Consider the following 21867-nt stretch of genomic DNA (forward strand, 5'->3'; position numbering starts at 1 on the left):
GTTTCCGTGGTCATGTGGCCGGCATGACTAAACACCAAGGCGCACGGAACGCTATTACCTTCCCACCGAAGTGGTACCTATTTATCTACTTGCAATTTCTTGCTTTCGAACTGCTAGGCTGGCAGGAGCTGGAACTAGAGACGGGAGCTCACCCTGTCTTGCGGCACCCGGGTCTTGAACCGCTGAACTACTGACCTTCCACAGCCTGCAGTTCAGCGTCTTAACCACTTGAGCCACCGGTGTTTTAATGCCTCCTACCTCTAGTATGTTACTATTCCCAATACGATCTTTTGCTGCGATACAAAGCACTCACCATGATGAATGATACCATTCTCCAGCAAAGCTTGTCCCAGGTTGACCCCTTCCTCTGGTTTGCTTATCTCTCCGATTTCGATGAGCCAAGATACAAACTCACTGTAGAGAGAAGCAGAGCAACAACCCCAATTAGTTCCCTGTTCCCCTTTGAGCAAGCAAAGCAAAGACCACTGCAAAAATGGGAAGGAACAAGGAGTGGTCTTCCAAACCTCTGGAGAAACGGTCTGCAGTGAAAAGAAACTACCCATGGACATTTTCTGCCCACTATTTCACTGAATTCCATATGTTTAGTTGTTTAGACAAGTAGCAAAATGCAGATCCACTGCATCAAAATGACAGGAAAGTATGTGTGCATACAAAAAGGTGGGCTTTGTTGACGTTCTTTTAAAATAGAGAAGGTCTACATGGGAGATTTCCAGTGTGACTGTGCTTCAGCCCACAATCGGAACTGTGAAAGCAATCTCAGGGGGATTTATCCCTGCAAATCACAAATATGACATAGGAGGAGGAGATTGGATTTATACCCCACCCTTCACTCGGAGTCTCGGAGCAGCTTACAAACTCCTTTCCCTTCCCCTCCCCACAACAGACACACCCTTTGAGGTAGGTGGGGTGAGAGCTCTTTCCAGAACTGTCCTTGAGAGAACAGCTCTGACAGAACTATGGCTTGCCCAAGGTCATCCAGCAGCAGCAAGTGGAGGAGTGGGGAATCAAACCCGGTTCTCCTAGATTAGAGTCCATGCACCTAACCACTACACCAAACTAGCTCTTGGGCTTGCATTAAAATCAAATTTTCTTAATGTCCATACACTATAGTACATGTTGAGATTTCCTTTGACAGACTTGCAGACAAAACAAGGAATCAAGGCAGACTTAACCAGCTTTCGGTTAATGTGGATGTAGATATAACACTTCCGTCTGCCAACATCAGAGTGCTTTCACTAAGACAAGATGGGGGTTTCCCCTTCTTTGAGCCCTGGGCCTCCCATATGGAGTTTAACAGACAGAGATGTGGACACTTTTTGCTCACTGGTTCACTGAATTCCACATATCTGGTTGCTCAGACATGTAACAAAAGGAAGATCCACTGCATCAAAATGACCGCAAAGTATGTGTGCATACAAAAAGGTGGGTTTTATTGATATTCTTTTAAAATAGAAAAGGTCTACATGGGAGTAGAGGTGTGTACAGAAGGCACATTTATGCAGCCCCTTCCTATTCCAGAAAGATCATTCTGGGGGTGTTGAAGGATTCCATGAGGAGGAACCACCATGCAGGTTGGTGGGCTGGAATGGGGAGAGACAAGAGGAAGAAATCAACTCCTTTCTTCGACAAAGCTGTGCTTGTGCGATAGAGGAAGTAGAAGCTTATTGGGAAGTCAGTGGCATGTACCCAACCAAGTACCAATAGAAGTTGTGTGGTCTTCCCCTGATTTTCTCCCCCCCCCCCCCCCCGCCGCAGTCCAGCCTCAGAAAGATAATTTCTAGTATCACAGTACCTGCAAGGATAAATGACTGGGTGTGTCAGAGAGCTACAGTCAGGAAGAGGAAGGATGTGAAATCATCCTACCTCCCTTGTCCCATCAGCACAGCTGCACTAAGGAACATGTATACAGCTCTACTTTGATCACACAAACCTGACATGTTGAATCAGACCCTTGGTCTATTCAAGTCAGTGTTATCTGCTTGGACTGGAAGTGGCTCTCCTAGGTCTTCGGCAGAGGGATTTCACATCACCTACTGCCAAATTCTTTAACTGGAGATGCCAGGAATCAAACCTGGGACCTTCTGCATGCCAAGCACATGCACTACCACTGAACCATCGCCTCTCCCCTAGCCACAGCCCCCACTTTCTTCCACTAGCCAATGATGTGGATTAGAAGCAGATAAATGCACAGTGCAACAGCAGACTATGAAAACAGATTTGGGTGGGCAGCTGTGTTGGCCTGAAGGGGCAGAACAAAGTTTGAGTCCAGTGGCACCTTTAAGACCAACAAAGTTTAATCCTGGGTATCAGCTTTCGTGTGCATGCACACTTCTTATGAAGAAGTGTGCATGCACACGAAAGCTCATACCCAGAATTAAAATCTGTTGGTCTTAAAGGTGCCACTGGACTCAGCATACTATGAGGTAAGCTGAACTCTCTATATTACCACATCTATATACAACTCTACATATTACAAGAGAGATGGCGGAAATCAATATGGGGCTGAAATTTCTGGTGGTGGTCCTGGTATCCTCCATGGTACAGTTCTACACTAATTCTGAGTGAACAGGGAAACAGTGCACAATGCACACTAGAGTTCTAATCTGGATAGACTGTGACCGTATGTAACAATGACATGAGGTGGGGGGACGCACCAATACAGAGTCAAAGCAGAAAAGAAACAATGATGATGTAGTGGAGAAACAAACATTATATAATTCCTGTACAATAGCATCACTTTGTTCAATTTGCACTGAATTGAATTGCCTGTCTTCATTTTTAAACTTTCTGTATGTTTATGGAAAAAATGTGTAGGGATCTCTGAGTGAAATATAATAAGTAATTTCCCCACTGCACCATCATTTTTTGTCTCTGCTTTGTATCTATTAATGAACAGAGAGAGAGAGAGAGAGAGAGAGAGAGAATTGATAAAGAAAAAGCCTAGAAGAGTGGGACACTGTCGGTGTCTGGAAGGGAGCCTGCTGTTTGCCAACTTGGGCAGCAATTTTTCCACAGCTATCCAAAATACACACAATGCATACCAAAAAATGTCTGAAAGCAGCACAATGCAGAGGAAATCTGTGTTCAATAAAACAACTATAACTCTTCCAGCTTGCGTAGGTTTGCTGCTTATCAAAACCAGCACTCAAGCATCCAATTATAGAACCCTGAACCTCATATTTCAGGCTGTGTTTTTGAGTGGCTGACTCATCTAAGCTTTGGGTAATCCTTTCAGACACAAAAGGAACATTTAAAAGTGTTGTAGAGGATTATAAATAAAGGAGTTACCTGTTATTTTGCACCTTTAGGCAACTGTAACCAAACAGAATTCCTTTTGCATCAAAGTTCATTTAATTGTCAAATCTGTCCCACTGGAATTTTAGATGATCTCTTCTACCAACAGGAGATTGCAGGGGGCAGGTCAAGCTGGAAGTGACATCACACCTCTCTAGCAATTGGTCAAAACTCTAGGGTAAAACCATGGAGTTTTTGATGATTCCTCGAGAAGGCTAGCATCAACTCCTGGGAAGTTTCAGCCAGTTCCTAGAGAGGTGTGAATGTCACTTCCAGGTTTTCCCAGAAGTGACATCATGCTGTTAGCGGATTGCCTTCCCCCCCTATTTTTCTCCCACCATTGCTCAGAGATGTGGCAGGAAATACCAACTGGGGGCAGGGGGTCCCCTGCTCCCACCAGGGGGCTGGCAACCCTGTTTACCAGGCTTCTGAGAACTAGGCCTCTGGAAGCTTGGAAGTATTTTTGGTTGTCTTAAAAATGGTGCTGACTTCTGCATTGCTGCTTTTTTCCTGCTGTATTGCTTCACATTAAATTGATTTCTAGTTTGTCAGGATTTTATTACAATCCTGAAAAATATTGTGAGCAGCTCTGAGGAACTTAGAGGCAGAAAAGAGAGAGAGATTAAAAAATAAATTTCAATTCAGGAAAGGGCACCAGAAGAATCAATGCCCAGTTTCTTAGATGGAAATTGTCCTTCACTATCCTGAAATTACCAGAGTTCCAAGAATTTAAAGGTGCTTTTTCTTTAGGCTTTTTTGCATGGTTCCCCCCCCCCCTTTCTGGCCCCATATTGCTTCAGTTTATCCCATGATTTCCGCACACATTTTTGTGCCTATGACTTTCACATCACGGTTTTTATCTCCCCTTCTTTTTCCTGTTTTTTTTGAGACCACTTTGACTCTGATGCTTTTCTGGAAGTTGATTTTGAATTGGCTTTTCCCTTGTCTGTAAAGTTTGTCAGTTTTCTTTGTCACATCCACTCCCACCCACCTCTGACCCTGTTTGATGACTGGACTGTCACGAGTGATTTCTTTTATTATTAAACAGCACTAAAATAGAGATATATCACTGGAGTGAGGTAACAATAGGCTTAGCAGGTTTTTTGAATTCCCAGCTTTCATTTTTTAAAAAGCCTCTAGCTCCTCCCCTCATAAGAAGAAAGACATACCTCAAGGAGAGCGGGGAATAGAGACTTACTCAAAAAAAAAAAAAGCTGGGAATTCAGACAGCCTGCTAATCCTCTTGTTACAATGCTCCAGCAATATATTAACATTTTAGTACTTTTTTAAAAGGGGAGGTTGCTGCGACATCACTGATTATGTCACCGATGACAACAGCGCCCACCCTTGAAAATCCTAATTATTGAAGGCACATGTGGGAGAAAATACACTGACTCCACATCTGTGAAAATGCACAGGAGGGCAGACATGCAGACACCCGTGCCCAATCCGATTCCAATGCTTGCGGATTGACTCCTAAGAAAATCAGGAGTAAGCCGACTGTATGAAAAGGCCTTTATGTACCAAGCTGTAAAATGTCTTGGAGAAGGTGAGTCATTCATGTCATTTCCAAATTTCCAGAACATTAGAAATATGGTTTCTAAAAGTGCTGCTTTTCAGACTTCTGAAAGATTTGGTACACTGCAAAATCAGCAAGAGCATTGTCCTGCAAGCAAAGAAGTACATGATCTAGAAATAGTCTTGAAGACTTTTTCTTTTCTTTTCTTTTCTTTCTTTCTTTTTTTGGGGGGAGTTAAGGGATATGCTGGGAATCTGCCAAGAAATTGACTCTCTCTGAATGCTATTTCAGCACTTAAAACACAAATCAAAGAATGTCCAGAAGGACCACATTCTAATCTCCAAAGGGGTTTCATTCATAGTCCATTACAACAGCAGAACTGTTTGTCCAAATCTGGCAACTGCATGTGCAAACGTGTTCTTCCACTGTCAAAGGAATGGCTGCCCTACAATTAATGCATGGCAGATATGGCTGAATTAACTGACCCTGTCAGAATCTATGTATCTAGAGGAAGGCAGATAAAAATAAGGTTGCCAAAGAATGGACAGATGTCAATAGCAAGAATCTCCCCCCTTTCTGTTCTTCCAGTGTAGTGTATTATATTACTGCTTCATCTATTAACTTTCTTAAATTATTGTTACCATTTCTTCCCAGAATTTTAAAAAAGACCTCCAGCACTGGCAACCTATCCTATCACCCCTCTGAGCAAAGTCTGAAGTCACACACATGAAGCGGTATTATCTACTCATACTGAGGTAATTCACATCACTTCCCCACCTGGTCCTTTTAACTGGAGATGCCAGGGATTGAACCTGGGACCTTCTACATGCCAAGCAGATGCTCTACCACCGCACTATCCAGCCTAAGGAGTCTTCCTTCAACTAAATTGGCTCTTCCTTCCAGGGGAAAGCCCTTACTTTGAAAGAAGGTTCTTTAAATGGGAGGAAGCTTTAGTAGGACACATGCCATTGTGCTTCCAGTCCTAGTTTGCTAGTGTGGGGTAGTGGTTAGAGTGTCAGACTGGAATCTGGGTAACTCAGGTTTGAATGCCCATTCTGTCATGGAAGCCTGCTGGGTGGCCTTGGGTCAGTCACATATTCTCAGCCTAACCTACCTCCCAAGGTTGTTGTGACAATAAAATAGAGGAAAGGAGAACAATGCAAGCCATTTTTGGTCCCCCTTGGGGAGGAAGGTGGGATATAAGTAAAGTAAATAAATAAAAGAAATAGTCTGTGTGCCTTATGAGTCATGCAAAGTTTACAATTGTGTGCCTAAATTATCATTATAAGAATAGATTTTCTAAAAACCAGAAAAAGAGCCCTGCTGGATCAAACCAGTGGTCCATCTACTCCACAATCCATTGTGGCCAACTGGTTACTATGGAGGGCTAACAACAGGCATAGAGGCTAAGGTCTTCCCTTGATGGTGCCTCCTAGCATTAATATTCAGAGGCTTTCATCCTCCATGAATTTATCGAATCCCTTTTTCATGTCATCTTGACATCTTCTGTTACAAAATTTCACATTTGAACCACTCATTGAGTAAAGAAGTACTTCCTTTTCTTCATCCTAAATACATTGCCCATCAGCTTCACTGGGTGTCCTAAAGCGCCAGTATTATGGAGGAGGGAGAAAAAGTTCTCTCGCTGCCCCCTGCATAGTTTTATAAACTGCTATCAGGTCCCCATATCATCTTTTTCTAAACTGAAATGTCCCAGTCTCCAGTCTTTGCACATATAACACACTCTTCAAGGCTTCATAAATGATCACCTGTGTCACCTGCACAGTTTACTTGGAGGTAAGCTCTTTCAAGTACAAGTGCATGTTTACACAGATGGCTCCCACATTGTCTAAAGGATACCTTTAGGCCCTAAGAGCAAGAACTGTCATCATGATCCTCAATCAAATAGGGAGATGATTAATGTACATGCAGGAAGGATTTTATAAAAATCCAGTTCTCACTGGCATGATACACTCTTGTGTCTGGAATGTACCTCTTTGGACTGAAGATGACTGAAAGATCCTCCTTATAAAAAACTCCCATTTCAGGGAGACGAGTTCTATGCTACAGAGAAGGGTTTTCCCCTTTAGGAAAGGGCATTTCCATCATGTGCATTCTGCCCTATGAGATATGACTACGAGCAAGACAAATATACTAATCCAAATATATTAGTCAATTCAGATGTTCAACAGAGGCCCTGTATACTCCCGCCTTTAGAGATTAAAGGGGTTGTTATCAGAGACATGGCCTTCTCTGTGGTGGCACTTTAACTTCCCACAGCTGTCTGCCTTTTGCACTCAACCTTTTCCGATCACTTCTGGAATTTGGCTGTTTGCTGTTGAAGCTGTCTTACACGAAATCAGATCACTGATCTATCATGGTCAGTACTGGGTACTGACAGCTGCTCTTCAGGGTCTTAGGAAGGGACCTTTCACATCATCTGACTCTTTTAACTGGAGATGCCAGGAATAGAAACTGGCCCTTCCGCTATATCTGTAGATAGTTTTTGTTTGTTTGCTGATGAGAGGTTCCTATTGAGTGTGGCTATTATCTTTCCTGGTGTTTTGAACGGTGCCCTCTATTGTTGATAATTTTAGTAATTATTAGCCCCGGTCACACTGGGGGAAATAGGTGCGGCCAAAGTGCGGCTTTTTTGAGCCACACCAAAAGAGAAGCGCGGCGGCGGGATCAGACAGATCCCCCCAGCCGCCGCGCAGTTCGTCCCCGGCACGATCAGATGCCAGGGGGAAGCCACGGACCGCAGAGCGAGGCAAGCCCGCTGTGCATGCGTGTGCATGTGCAGTTCGGCAGGACCTCGCATGCTGCAGGAGAGACGGGTGCACCGGCAACCATATGTTTGCTCCTGCAGCGGATTTTTCAGTAAGTACTAGTGTTTCATAGGTTTTTTTCTGATCCGCATCTTCGGCCGGAAGAGACGGATCGGGGACGGGTGCGCACCGCTTCCCAGATGTTGCGGTGTGATCGCGTCTGCTTGATGTGCCCCTGATCTGTCCCTCTTGCGGATCAAAGCCTCCCGTGTGACTGGGGCCATTGTGTAAGCTGCATTTGGAAGAGCAGAGCATGTGAGCTATACACTCTTTAAAATAAACTAATAATACAAATCACATTAAAATTGGCTGACAAAGTCATCTGAGGCATATGTGGAAAGAGCATCCCTCTAAGTGTAATCATGTATGCAGTCTACCCATGTTGCAGGGAAAGATGGAAGTTTCTTTACTGTTTTAGAGGAGATTTGGTAACTTTTCTAAAGGAGACTGTGTAGCTGTTCATAGGATGATCCCTCAAAACATTATATGGACCACAAATTCCAGTGTGACTTCTGCAAGCATGCTTACAAGTTATTATTGTGTCAGCAAAACGCACTGGCCCACAGTTTTGGACAGCTCAACAGCACTTCCTTTTCCACAGGAAAGCGAGTGAAAAACTTCCAAGGGGTCAAAGGACTGTGCTGTCGAACAACACTGCAGTGGTAACGTGCCCATGGGATTACTTCCAGCAGTCACATGCACGAATGCAAAACCTTACGTCAGACTCAACTTTGATCCGAAACTAAAGAAGTCGGGATCAGGAGAGAATTAAGTGAGGCCATTACAAAATGAGCAAATAAGTTTGCGGCCAAAACCAAATTTTCTGTCGATAGAAATGTATACAACTCAGAACTGTCAAACAAACTACACAAGCACAATCTGATATGTATAACAAGAGGCTTGTCTGGTATTTGAGACTGGAATGGCAAGAAAATATGCAGGTCAAATTTTTGGAGAAGGAGAAGGGGACTGTTTAAGGGAAGGCCAGATGTGAAATAACAGGATTGCAACAGGGTCTTGGCTGGGATGATTGAAGTGTATCGGCTGAGCTCTGCTGGGTGGTCAGGACTAGAATAGCCTCTGAGTTGCTATAGTTAGCAATCCACAAAGAATTTTCTTCTTTTTTCTCCCCCTTCTTCCTTGGAGAGATTAGGGAGCTGTGCCTGAAATAGCAAGATTGTACAGGATAAGATTGAGGCATGCTGATAGCTCTGTATCTTGAGCCCAGGGCTAAAATGCAGAAGGGGGAAGTTTCTCATCAAGATGTTAAAAAATGCACTGTGGCAGCAGTTTTATGGATATTTTTAGGGCAAGATACCAGGCAGAGCCAACAATTAAATGACCAGGGTGAAATATTTACCCCCCCCCCCAAGAAATATGACTAAAAAGCAGAACAAGGAATTCTGCAGCTGCCGTTTGCTTTCTCTGTAATATGGATAGCAAAAATATGTATTCAAAGCTCAAAGGGCATTCGGACTGTGTGTGTCCCTTCCCAGTCCGCCAAACATGGAAAGTCTTATCCATTCTTTCTTCCCTCCAAGTTATCAAAGTTTGCTCTGTGACTCCGCCATGACAGAAATACCAGCCTTCCTTTCAAGTCTGCCCTTCAGTCGGGCAGAAGGGCACAGCCTCACATTGCTGTTCCACAACACTGAAACTGCCTTGTTATGATGCTTGGGGAAACAAGAGGGAGGCCAGACAGCTGGATTAGCTGCTCCTAGAACAGACTTCCTGGATGATAATTTTGGTCCCGAATAGCCAAGATGGAAAAGCCCTCTCAGATTACCTTCAGTGACTCCACAGATCCATGCCAAATATCGAAGCATAACTGATGGCATGAACACCCTATGAAATCCTCTTTTTGTTGCATGCCTTGACTGCATTTTCTATCCCTTCCATGCTGAATGTCTTTCTGAGGCAAATCTCTGCACCCTTCAAAATAACTTCCTAAAGTCTGGCTTGGCTATGATAGTGCCCTCCCCTTTGAAAAAGTGTTTTGTCTTTCCCAAGACAGGAGGCGTCCTGTTAAATCTATGCATCTGGATTTGATACTGAAGCAGACACAGCTCTTGGGAAGCCCAAAGAGTAATGGAAAAAAGTATATTTTTCTAAATTAAAAAAGAGGAGAAGTAGAAAGACAGGAAGATACTCTGTCAAAAGCATTTTCACACTCGTAATTCCCACATTCATTGTTCACACAAGTTCTCTTCACTCTTTCTGCAGATCTGAAGCAGTGCTTGCGACTTATTCCCTCCTTCCCAACTATCAGATTTGCTCCCATGGCATGCACCATGAGCACGAAGAAGTAATGAATGATTAATTTTAATAAACAAATGGTAATGGAGGTTAAAGACCTTTCCAATTAAGTCCCATCAAAGCATGCCTGATTCAGCTTCACAATACCATCCACAGAAAAACCCGCAGCCCTTTCCATTAATTGGTATGAAAGGGCCTTTTCAACCCAAACGTCCACTTACTTGCCAAGAAAGCTCTTGGGAACAGTGCTTAATTTTCTCCTCCTGTCTTTGATAAGGTTCACTTTCTTGTTCATCATCATGTGATACAGCTTCTCCCCTTTCTCGGCGATCATGACATAGGCATCCCTCTCCATGCCTAACTTCAGACCTGGAATACGGAAACAAGGTTTCCCCTTAAACTCTCCATGGATCAAACAACAAATGTGCTACAAAGCCAAAACTGAAGCCACGTGGATAGGCCGATCACAGAAAGATGTTTTTGATTCTCCTGTGAAGGTTTCATGAGTATCAAAGACGAATCTAACCCAATTTTGATGGAGACTTCTCATTTTTCAGTGAGTGTTCCAAAATATACCTAATCTCCCAGAGTCTTCACATTTAATCTCTCCCAGACTGGGCAGTGCAAGGGCAACCTACTACCAGACGCTTCTGTGGCTCTTAGGGACAGAGTTTGTGTTGGCTTGGTCACTCTCACACCCCAGGTGTAACAGGTAGTTTGATTTTCCTCACAGATACCTCACAAAGTTTTTTACACCTGTACCAGATAGTCCTCAAAGCATCTGATGCTGGTGAAGAAATTTTCGGCACAATGTAGGACGTCCCACATAGTAAGTGTGACAGAGGCTACAAGGTTATGGGTAGTTAGTGTATGGAAGTGGCCGTCTACAGAGAGAAGGTAACATTTCTTTATCTTTCAGAATAATTCTTTAAGGCATCATGACACAGTTTTGATAACAACAGACTGAGAATCCTCTAGTGTCTGGATAAAATGATCCCTCAAGATAGGCTGACAAAGAAAGAACATGATTTCTGGAGAGAACAAAGTTCTCTTGCTCAGTCTTTCTCATACATACATAGACAACCTCGAAAAAAATCAAGACTCTACCACAGAGAATATTTTGAGTAAGATGAGAAATTTAAATAAAACAGTCCTAGATAATAAACAAGTTTGTCAATGTCAGTAAAATGGAATGCTGTGAGTCAAATCTGGACATATAATGTGAACCATTTTGCCCCCTAATTGCCAACCTGAGATAAAACAGCAACATCTGTGGCAATAGGACTTGGCAGTCAGCCATTTTGTGGCAATGGGCTGGGGCCTTATCATCTCACAATTTCTTAGAGTCTACCATCAGGAGACCTAGTTGCTGTACAGGGCTTGACAGGCCTGAGCAGTCTACAGTGGGGGCTTGTGCCCCAGACACATGCACTTTTCCTGTTTCAGTAATGACAGAGTAATGATTTAAGTTTCCTGTTGAAAGGATTCTAGTGCCACCCCCCTCCCCCCTTTTAGGATTTGTTAGTACCAAGGTATTTTTTTGAAGAGATCCCAGAAGTACCCATGCACAATGAATCCATAGGCAGGATTTTAGGTACGTATTGGGGCCCTGTTTAGACTTCTGGAAAAGTCACATGGCCAACCAACAATTGTGACAAGGTTTTTAATGTTTGGCGGACGTAGCTTAGCTACGGAGGCCGGGTTTCAGCATGTTAGTGGAATTCAGAAGGCTATGAAAATCAAATGGAATGGCAAGAATCATCTACCCGGACTAAGGTTTCTCATCCCTAGGCCAGGCATAGCAAAGAGAGCCTCGGAGCAAGCTTCCAGAATGGCATACAGGCTAGAAGGTCAGACTTAGGATCTAGAAGAACCAGGTTCAAACTCCCACTCTACCACAGAAGCTACCTGAGTAACCTTGGGGCAGTCAGTCTAACTCTCTCAGCTTAACCTATCTCACAGGGTTGTTGTGAAGAAAAAATGAAGCAGAGGGAAATGGTGTGAGCTGCTTTGGGTCCCCACTAGGAAGAAAGGTGAGGTATAAATATCTAAATGAATACATTTACTTTTGCCTAATATTTGGGGAGCAAATGTTGAACAGAATCTTCATAACAGTAGGGCTTGGTGTATGGTGGAGGAGGAGGAGGAGGAGGAGGAGGAGAAGAGGAAGAAGAGGAAAAGGAAGAAGAGGAGGAGGAGGAGATTGGATTTATCCCCTGCCCTTCACTCGGAGTCTCACAGCAGCTTACAATCTCCTTCCCTTCCTCTCTCCACAACAGACACCCTGTGAGGTCGGCAGGGCTGAGAGAGCTCTCAGAAAACTGCTCAAGAGAACAGCTCTACAAGAACTGGGGCTGACCCAAAGTCACCTAACAGCTGCATGTTGAGGAGTGGGGAATCAAAGCCAGTTCTCCAAGATCAGAGTCCATGTTCCTAACCTCTACACCAAACTGGCTCTAAGCCCCAACATTAGGTGCTCGTAAGTGCTGGAAAAAAAACATGTAATGTTTTGTTTTGCAGAATCTACATTTGTTTTCATTAGCTGATGTCTGGTGAAAGGATTCTGGCAGAGCAAGCATCCTGGCAGACTGCCATCTCCCCCCATACCATGATGTTACTCAGCTATGCTTGCTGACAAATTCTGCCAAAGGTAATTTGCGAAGTCAGGTTGTGAGAGAGAGCAGCCTGTGTAATGCTATGGCTTTCCGCGCCTGCAACATTATCGAGCTCCGAGGTAAGCAGAAGATTGCAATGCATCTCCTACACCGGTCATTTTAGGATGGAGACTAAAGAGAAAGGACTGTCAGGATGTCTCATCCCAGCACTGACAGTGGCATGATCTTGAAAAATGTCTCACACCTCGATGCAGCTGCTCTTTGGACACAGGCTTATACTGTATCAAACCGTTGGTCCGCCATGGTCTATATTATCTACTCTGACTGGAAGTAGCTTTCCAGGACCTCAGCTTCAGGCTTTTCACAGCAATTACCACCTACCACTGCCCTCTCTCCAATGTCACTCTTCAGTTTCATGGCTGAGTGAGGATCTGAACCTGGAACTCCTAAATCCAATACTCTAACCACTACACCTCTCTGGGTCGCTTACTGATCAGAAAGTTCAATTCCATTACTTTGTTCTGCAGTTTCTTACTGATCAGCAGTTCATTTCCCTTATCATTACACTATCCCTTATGCTGTCCGTACAAGTGGGCAGTGGATCGTGTTGTGCAACCAAAGGCTGAAAATAATGTTGGTACTAGCAAAGTGTGATTGGGGCGGGAAATCCCTCTTCATCAAAAACAAAATGTAGACTAACAGTCACTGATAACAGGAAAGAACTGCTAACCTTTTAACTATCTAATGCAATCCATCATTCTCTGAAATGTACTTTCCCCACCTGATCAAATTTATTTCTCTTCTGTTCTGCAGTTTCAGCTGCTTGTTGAACTTGTGCACTTCTGCCTGTCTCATGGTTATTTTACAAAGTTCCAAGAAATCCAAACAACGAAACAGATTTTAAGATCAGGAAGGGCTTTTGAAATAGAATCATAGAGTTGGAAAGTGGCCTGACAGACCAGCTAGTCAAATCCCCTGTTTAGTGAAGGGTGCCCAAACTGAAACCATTGTACCATACGGCTGTCCTGCCTCTATCGGAAGACTTCCAATGACGGAGAGCCCCTCCCTCAGGAAACTGGTCCTACTGTCATCTATTACCATCAGGAAGTTTCTGTGAACGTTCAACTCTACTCTTCCCTAACTTTGCCTATTAGATCCAGTCCTCCAGAACAGCGGAGAACAAGCCCTTTCCCTCTTCTAGCTGACAGCCTGGCAAGTCTCTGGGGGCCAGGCGCTACTTCTGTACTGGGACATTTCATCATGCCCCGGTCTCTCCAATAAAAGCCAGACAAGGTTCTAGTTCATTGCATGGATTGCTTGCAATGACAAGAGTCCTGGGTTCCAATGCCAGATTACAGCCTGGAGTTCTGCCTGTCCCTTACTGCCTCCATCAAAGCTCTTGGTATCTGAACAGTGAGATCATATCCATCATCTGTCCTCTTCTACAGGCTAGCCTAATTCCTTCAGACTTTCCTCATAAGGTATTTCTCAGACTACTGACCACCCTCTATTTCTCCATTTGGTCTGCATCCTTCTTTAAAAAAAAACAGCACCCAGAAGTGACCACCACAGTGCCTCCAGAAGAGGTCTGACTAGCACAGAATAGAGGTTTTTCCTTCCTGTAACTTGGATACTGTGTTTCTGCCAATGCAGCCAAAAATTGCATTAGGCTTTGTTGCAGCTGTGTCACACTGCAGACTAAATCATCTAGCCTGAAGAGAGAGAAATCAATTTCTGCTTTCAGTTACCAACCAAAAACCACTTTCAAGTATCCAAATAGAGTGCCTTCTCTTTTATTTAGGAGCTCAGGGCAGCATACATCATTTCCCCCCTCCTCCTGTGCATCCTCACACCCACTGTATGTAGTAAGTTGGTCTGAGACAGGGGAGGTCAAACTGCAGCTTGGGAGGCGCATGTGGCACTTTCACACAGTCTAATTTAATGTTAATAAAAAGGAAATGTGCATATTTTCCAATTAAAACGTGTGTGTAATATTTATTCATGTCTTGTGGCTCTCAAATATCTGACATTTATTCTGTGTGACTGCTACATTAAGCAAGTTTGGCCACCCCTGGTCTGAGGATGTGACTGACCCAAGGTCATCCAACAAGCTTCATGGCAGAGTGGGTATTTGGACAGGGGTCTTCCAGATCATGTTTGTACTCTGACACATTCATATTTCCTCCACTCTGGCTCAAACATTTTTATCCAAGATAACTGACTGAGTGTTTAGTGTCTGGAAGAAATAATAATTATTTAGAAAAATCTTACACAGCCAAGAAGCAAGTTGTATAGCAGAATAACAGGCAATGAAGATTGGGGGAGGGGCAAGAAGGAGAGCCCCTGGCCTACCTTTGAGCACGTTTTCTGTGGTGAGCACCTAAAACAAGTATGTGACAATCCTACTTAAACTGCCCTACTTTTGTCATCCGTCTACTGCCACGATTAAACACTGGGTTTTTTTCCTCATGAACATGAATTTTCTTTGGAAGACAGAGAACCTCTAATTTGCTTGACTTCAGGGGCATTCCTTCCCTTAACTATATCAAGTCAGAAGTTACGAATCATCGTTAATCTAGGTTAGGCTTGACTCATATGCTGAAAGTGCTTTTGTTGTTATCATTGGCAAGCATTCAGCAAGTCACACACGACGAGGCATATTTAAAAATTGTTCTTGCATTCTTTCTTAAATTGCTGCAGTTTGATATGTACTGCACAGTTCCATAACACCTGAAGGACTCTCTTCCATATGAGTCAGGGTGCCAATTTAGATCTTCCCTGGACTTTCTCTGGAGTGCCCTGTCCCTGAGGTCTATTTCATCTGCCATGACTTAAGTATGTTCCTTCTCAGCCACAGCAGCTGTTCCTTGGAAAAGTCTCCCAGAGGAGATCAGGAGAATCCCCAACTTAGTACAGTTCCAGAAGCATTATAAAGCCTTGGCCATAAGCACCATTGACTTAAAACAGGATTAGACAGATTCACAGAAGATACATCCATCAAAGGCTACTAGCATGGTGACTATAAAGGAAATCCCCCATTCAGAAGGAGCAAACCTGAATACCAGTGCTAGGAGGCAACATCATGGGAAGCCCTCGACTTCAATGCCCTCTTTCATGGCCTACACAGTTGACCACCATGTAAAACAAGATGCTGGAGTAGGTGGAAAAGTGGTGTGATCCAGCAACATTCTTCTTATGTTCTTAAATTTTCTGCTTTTAAAAAGAGAATTTTGAGAACAAGTGAATCATTGATATGATGCTTATGCAGTTGGCTGTTGCCATGCGCAACGTGATGCCACTTTTGGGGGAAACCAGAAATGACGTTATGTCACTCTAGGTGATGAGCCAATCTGGTGTAGTGGTTAAGTGTGCGGACTCTAATCTGGGAGAACCAGGTTTGATTCCCCACTCCTCCACTCACAGCTGCTGGATTACCTTGGGCAAGCCATAGTTCTGTCAGAGGTGTTCTTGAAAAGAGCAGTTTCTGTCAGAGCACTCTCAGCCCCACCTACCTCATAGGATGTCTGTTGTGGGGAGGGGAAGGGAAAGGGGTTTGTAAGCCGCTCTGAGACTCCGAGTCAAGGGCGAGGTATAAATCCAATCTCTTATCTTCTTCTTCTGAGTTTTCCCCAGAAGTGTCATCACATTGTGTGTGTGTGTATGATGGAGGTTTTTTAAAGTTCCCCTGCTGCCCCAAAGAGCAGTGGTGGGAAGCTCAGGTTGCCAGCATGAGACCAGGCAATGCATTGACCGCAGCAGAGAAGGACCAGTGCAATGCCTGGCTTTTACCACCACAGGGGAAACGGCTTTATGAAGGCTGTAGCATAGTAACATATGGGACATCCTAACTCATTTGGCCTGCTATGCTAGTAGCTAAATTGTGCAAAGCTACTAAGTAGCCTGTTGGGAGCTATAATCTGTATGGCCATCAGGGGCACTTAGGGGATACTGCCTGTGACGTTACTAATGACAATAAACACCCTGTACTCCCATTACCACAGTCCTCAGTGCCTGAATCAGTTCAGCATTGTGCTTATTTTTTTGTTTAAAGTGCAGTAAAAAAAGACAGCACATCCTCTTTATAAGCACGACCATTCAAATATCATTTTTTAAACAAAAAATGCAAAGCTACCCACACGTCCTCACAGCTACATGCCACCATTTCCTGCTTTCCAGTCCGGTCAATTTTGCCCACTTTATTGACACATCTTTTAAGGAACAGGAGAACAGTGTGAGCAACTGCTAATGATGCTTGTAGTCTTAGAGCTACCAATGCTGGATCAGGGCTAATGTGGCGAGGGCACTACTCTGTTCTTCAGACAGTGGTCATCCAGAAGCCCAGAAGATTACAAAGACACTCCCTCAACAGTGTTCAGGTCCTAGAACAAAGTCACCACTAGGTATGAACTTCACAATTATGGGACATGTGTGCTGAAAGTCACATATAAAGACCAAAGAAAGAGCCAACATTTTTTAGAATGGAGTATATGGCTTGGATACTACACCTTGTTTCTCTTTGCACTTCCTTGGCCTGTTGTGGAGGCAGTCTATCCCTGCAGAGACCCTATTCCTCTTGCATTGGTCACTCTGGAGCTCACAAGAAAACACTGGTTTTGCATCTGTGGAAGTGCCCGGCATCCGAGAAATGCACGCTCCGCAGTGGAGGACTGCCCACACATCAAATGAAGAAAGTGCAAGTGGAAACAAGGTATAGGATAAACAGTGTTTTTCGCCTTTCAACAAACATTTAAACCACACCTTATTTGGCACGGTTGCCCAAGTGAGAAAGAACTGCTTTGAGGCACAAAGCAGCCCACTTGTTTCCCTGTCTGGTTTTACCACCTGTCTGTCCATGGCATCAGAATGAGACACAAGTCTACACTCTGCTGACATTAGATTTTAATCACAACTGTTTGGATACAAAGGCAGATGTTCCTCTGACAGTGGAAAGGAAAGGAAAGAAAGCAATACAGTTCTTGATCTACCTCTGGATGCTTGGGGGGGGGGGCTGACGTCTGGCCCCACTGGTGGAACTCCTGATCACACCTGGGTTTTGGCCACTGTGTGACCCAGAATGTTGGACTGGATGGGCCATTGGCCTGATCCAGCATGGCTTCTCTTATGTTCTTAAGTCACAGCTGACTTATGGTGACCCCGTGGGGTTTTCACGGCAAGAGATCTTCAGAGGTGGTTTGCCATTACCTACCTCCATGCCATGACCATGGTATTTCTTGGTGGTCTCCCATCAAAATTCTAGCCAGGGATGACCCTGCTTAGCTGCCAAGATCTGATGAGATCAGGCTAGCCTGGTCTATCCAGGATGTTCCTACAGATGTTTTACTTTGTCATCTGTATTTTTTGCAAGCTGACAGGAAGAAAGCTGATTCCTTTGAAATGTGGTATTGGAGGAGAACTTTATGGATATCATGGACCACTAAAAAGACAAATAAGTGGGTTCTAGATCAAATCAAGCCTGAACTCTCCCCCTAGAAGCTAAAATGACTAAACTGAGGGTGTTGTACTTTGGTCACAATATGAGGTCAAGCCTCACTGGGAAAGACAATAACGCTAGGAAAAAGTTGAAGGCAGCAGGAAATGAGGAAGACCCAACATGAGTCTCTATCAAGGAAGCCATGGCATTCAGTTTGCAAGATCTGAGCAAGGCTGTTAATGATAGGACATTTGGGAGGACATTAAGTTACTAATCACCATTAGTCAGAAGTGACCTGAGGGCACTTGACACACGCATTCTAGAAATATGCAGATTCTCTCCTTGGGAAAAAGCATCTGGTGAAAAGCCGAAGGCTGGATCTTTTCCTTCTCAGTTCTATTTATAAACAAGAACCTTGCAAATCCATTAAGGAAAAACAATGCTCTAAAGTACTCCAGAGCATAACAGAAACTGGCAGTGTGATTCCCGTAACCACGAGGTGTCTTAAGCACTGAAATGTCCAAGGTGGAAAGTGAAAAAGCAGCAATATTTTACCCATCATGCATTAAAAAGATGTCACAAGACTCAGAAATAATTTAAGAAACAATCTCTCTTCCTTTCTCGGATGGAAAAACTTGTCACAAAACACAGTCACTTATTCTCCTTATTCACTCAGCACATAACCCTCCCCCCAGTCACAAACTTACTCTCTCGCTGCTCCCGTTCCTTGATTATAGCATCCAGCCACTTCTGTTTGTCCTCTGCCGTCTTGGCCATACAGACGAACCATTTGTTTTTGGCAGTGTTGTGTATTTTCCAGCCATTTGTCACTGTGTAATTGTTGCTGTGGTAATCTGCTGCAAAAATACCAAGGGAAACGAGAGGTGAGTACAAGTCCTGAGACTTTGTGAAATCTTAAGTCCATCTGGAAGGAGCCAGTAGAAAAATGTACAACTGTCCGTCACACTTGATCCAATGCCTGCTAAGGCAAGCATCTCCAAAAGCTTCAAATATAAGAACTAAATCAAGGCCCGCAAACCGCAGTTGCAGATCGGACATATCATCATGAACACCCCGTGGTTATTCAGGGTAGGGGACTTCTCATACGATAGCACTTACTCCATATCTGTCTGCTACATTTTCATCTCCTTCTTCAGGAAGAATATGGTGGTATACATGGCTCTCCCCTCCTCCATGTTATTTTCCCAAAAGGCCTGTGAAGCTGAGAGGCAATGGCTGGACCAAGGTCACCTACAATGGAATCCTAAGCATGTCCACTCAGAACTATATCCCACTGAGTTCAATGGGATGTACTTTTTAGCAAGTGGGCTCTGCATTGCAGCCCAAGTGACCAGGCCCCTGGAGGTGATGCCCCAAACAAATATGTCCCGCCCCCTCTTCTCCCACTCCCCTCTTCTCTTCCTGGGAGGTGGTTCTGGGCACACCGTTCTTGGCAAAAGATGCCGGAACAAAAAGCTGAGCAGTGAGGCTAGCTGGAAAGGTAAGTCAGCTCCGCCTCCTCCTCCCTGCCCTTGCAGGGGGCCAGGCTGGCTGACAGGGTGCTGGACCCATGCCATGACCCCCCCCCGCAGGAGCCCTGGTCCCACTCTGAAGTCAAAGGTTGCAAGCACCAGGCTCAACCAGCATACCGCCAACTCCGGTGGGACAGAAGGAAGGGGGTGGTGAGAGAGAGAGAGAGGCAGAGACCCACAAACAGGAGGCAGAGAGATCAGCCAAGGGTGGGGACCAGAGCACCAATGGCCGGGGCGAGGCGAACAAATGAAGCCAGGCTTTAAAGGAGGCCCCCGCCTGGCATGCCCGACTGCTCTGGGTAGACACGCAAATAGAAGGCAGAAAGATCAGCCAAGGACAGGGACCAGAGCAGCAACGGCCGGAATGAAGAGAACAAATGAAGCCAAGCAGCGAGCGGGAAGCTCCACTTTGAAGGAGGCCCCTGCCTGGCATGCCTGACTCCTCTGGGTAGTTTCATGCAACTCCCCATGTGCCTACATCGTTTTCGGCACATCACTCCCAGAAGTGACCTAGTCACGTCGGGGCACATGCCTCCCCCTGAAAAGTGTCTAGCTACAGGGCTGCTAGTGACCTTCACTGGGATTTGAGACTGGGTCTCTCAAGTCCTAGACTGGCACTGTAGACTGGCTAGCATGTTCAGCACATCCATCTTTGGAATTAAGGACAAGAGATCAATCTGTCCCCATGAAGAAACAGGTATAAAGACTTGGCTTAGGGTGATCAATTCTGGTTTCATGTAAAAGAGAGCAAATCTGGAGCAGCCTCACAGTCAAGGATGCATGCTCGAGTACACTATGAGCTTGCTTTCTTTGGACAGGGACCAGTCTAAGACAGAAATCAGCAACTCGTGTCCTCTGCACTAAATCTGGCACACATATAGCTGCCATCCCAGAGGAAACAGAAGAGAAGGACCATGAAATAATGGTTGCGGCATGAGACGTGGCACCCGTTCACTTAGAAAAACGGTAGTGGAGTTTCTGGCTTGCTGAACTCCATCCCCTCCTCAAAGTGGCCCTCCAGTGAAACTTATATCTAGGATAATGCCATCTTCGATTCTCTATCCTCTATTTATTTATTTATCACATGCATTCGCTGCCTTTCTACCTTGCAGAACCCAAGATGCTTTACAATGTAAATAAAACAGAAATTATAAAAAACATCACAATATAATTATGAAAACACCACAATATAAAACCTCCAATTAGGACTGTCAATAAGTTAAAAAAAATTAATCATCCAACACAGTCCTAAATAAGATCCAGAGGAGTTAGCCGCGTTAGTCTGTTGCTGTGTTTCTCAAAAGCTTGTGCTACGATAAAGTTTGTTGTCTTAAAGGTGCTGCTGGGCTTTTTACTATTTTGCAATCCGAAATAAAACTGTCTTCGACGGCCTCCTGAAGATCGGAAGTGAAGGGGCCAGGTGACCTCCCTGGGAAGGTTCTCCCAAAACCGTGCAGCTGCCAGCAAAAGGACCCTCTCTTGTGTGCTCAACCAGACGAGCTTCTTTGATTGGTGGGAAGCGTCCCTTCCTTCCTGACTACCATACATGATTTTAAGCGATAATGTCAGCAGTAGGTAGGTAGACAGTAGGAAGAATTTTTACTGCATGAGGCCAAAGGCCATAAGAATATCATGAGAGCTGCCCGAGCAGTAATAAATATTACAGTAAAAACACAAGGTTTAAAACAATGTTAAAATTGATAAGGCCAGAACATTGTGGCAATAATGTAAGAGTTGCATGAAGCACTATTCCTTCCTTCTTACTCATTCACACCCATAAGGGAAACTAGTGACACATTAAATACAGCATGCTTTATTTATTTTTATTCACATTATTTATAGTCTGCCTTTCTCAGAGACTCAAGGCAAGATGCAGAATCCACGCAGCAGGGAGAAGAGGAGATGTGTTCGCTTCAGAAAACTTACACTAGTATATACCCTTCCAGTTGTCTGCCTGCCTAAGGAGGCTTCCTCCAGCGTAAGTGGTGGTTCCACTTGTGGAGAGCCATTGGAAGAAGGCTCCTCAGGCTGGTAGAAGGCTTCAGGCTTTGCTGAAAAGACTGGCAGGATGCAGGACACTGATGCCATCTTTTAAAAGGCAGAACAAATTTAGAATCCAGTGGCACCTTTAAGACCAACAAAGTTTTATTCAAGGTATGAGCTTTCATTTGCATGCACACTTTTTCAAATACATTGGAATGGTAGGTAAGGGTCAAACTTGCAGACAGGGGCTGAACAGCAAATTAACATGTAACACGGTGAAGATATGCAAAGACAAAATTAAATAACAAAGCGGCTAACAGAGTTTACAAAGGGCCACACAAATATCAGAAGAAGGAGGAGGAGAAGGAGAAGAAGAAGGACAAGAAGA

The 21867-nt window shown here is 44.3% G+C and overlaps 1 protein-coding gene across 1 annotated transcript in view; it reads right to left on the reverse strand.

Annotated features, from left to right (window-relative positions):
- The window catches only part of PREX1 (phosphatidylinositol-3,4,5-trisphosphate-dependent Rac exchange factor 1), a 202993-nt gene that overhangs the window by 109834 nt on the left and 71292 nt on the right, over positions 1 to 21867 (reverse strand). Inside the window, exons 9-11 of the mRNA XM_015410907.1 lie at positions 18672 to 18821; positions 10140 to 10287; positions 314 to 414 (exon numbers count right to left, since the gene is read on the reverse strand). Of these exons, the coding sequence (XP_015266393.1) occupies positions 314 to 414; positions 10140 to 10287; positions 18672 to 18821 (399 nt within the window). The remainder of the gene's footprint in view (positions 1 to 313; positions 415 to 10139; positions 10288 to 18671; positions 18822 to 21867) is intronic.

This window comes from Gekko japonicus, unplaced genomic scaffold, assembly GCF_001447785.1.
Source record: "Gekko japonicus isolate JY-2015 unplaced genomic scaffold, Gekko_japonicus_V1.1 scaffold125, whole genome shotgun sequence".
In the NCBI taxonomy this organism is placed as follows: Eukaryota; Metazoa; Chordata; class Lepidosauria; order Squamata; family Gekkonidae; genus Gekko; species Gekko japonicus.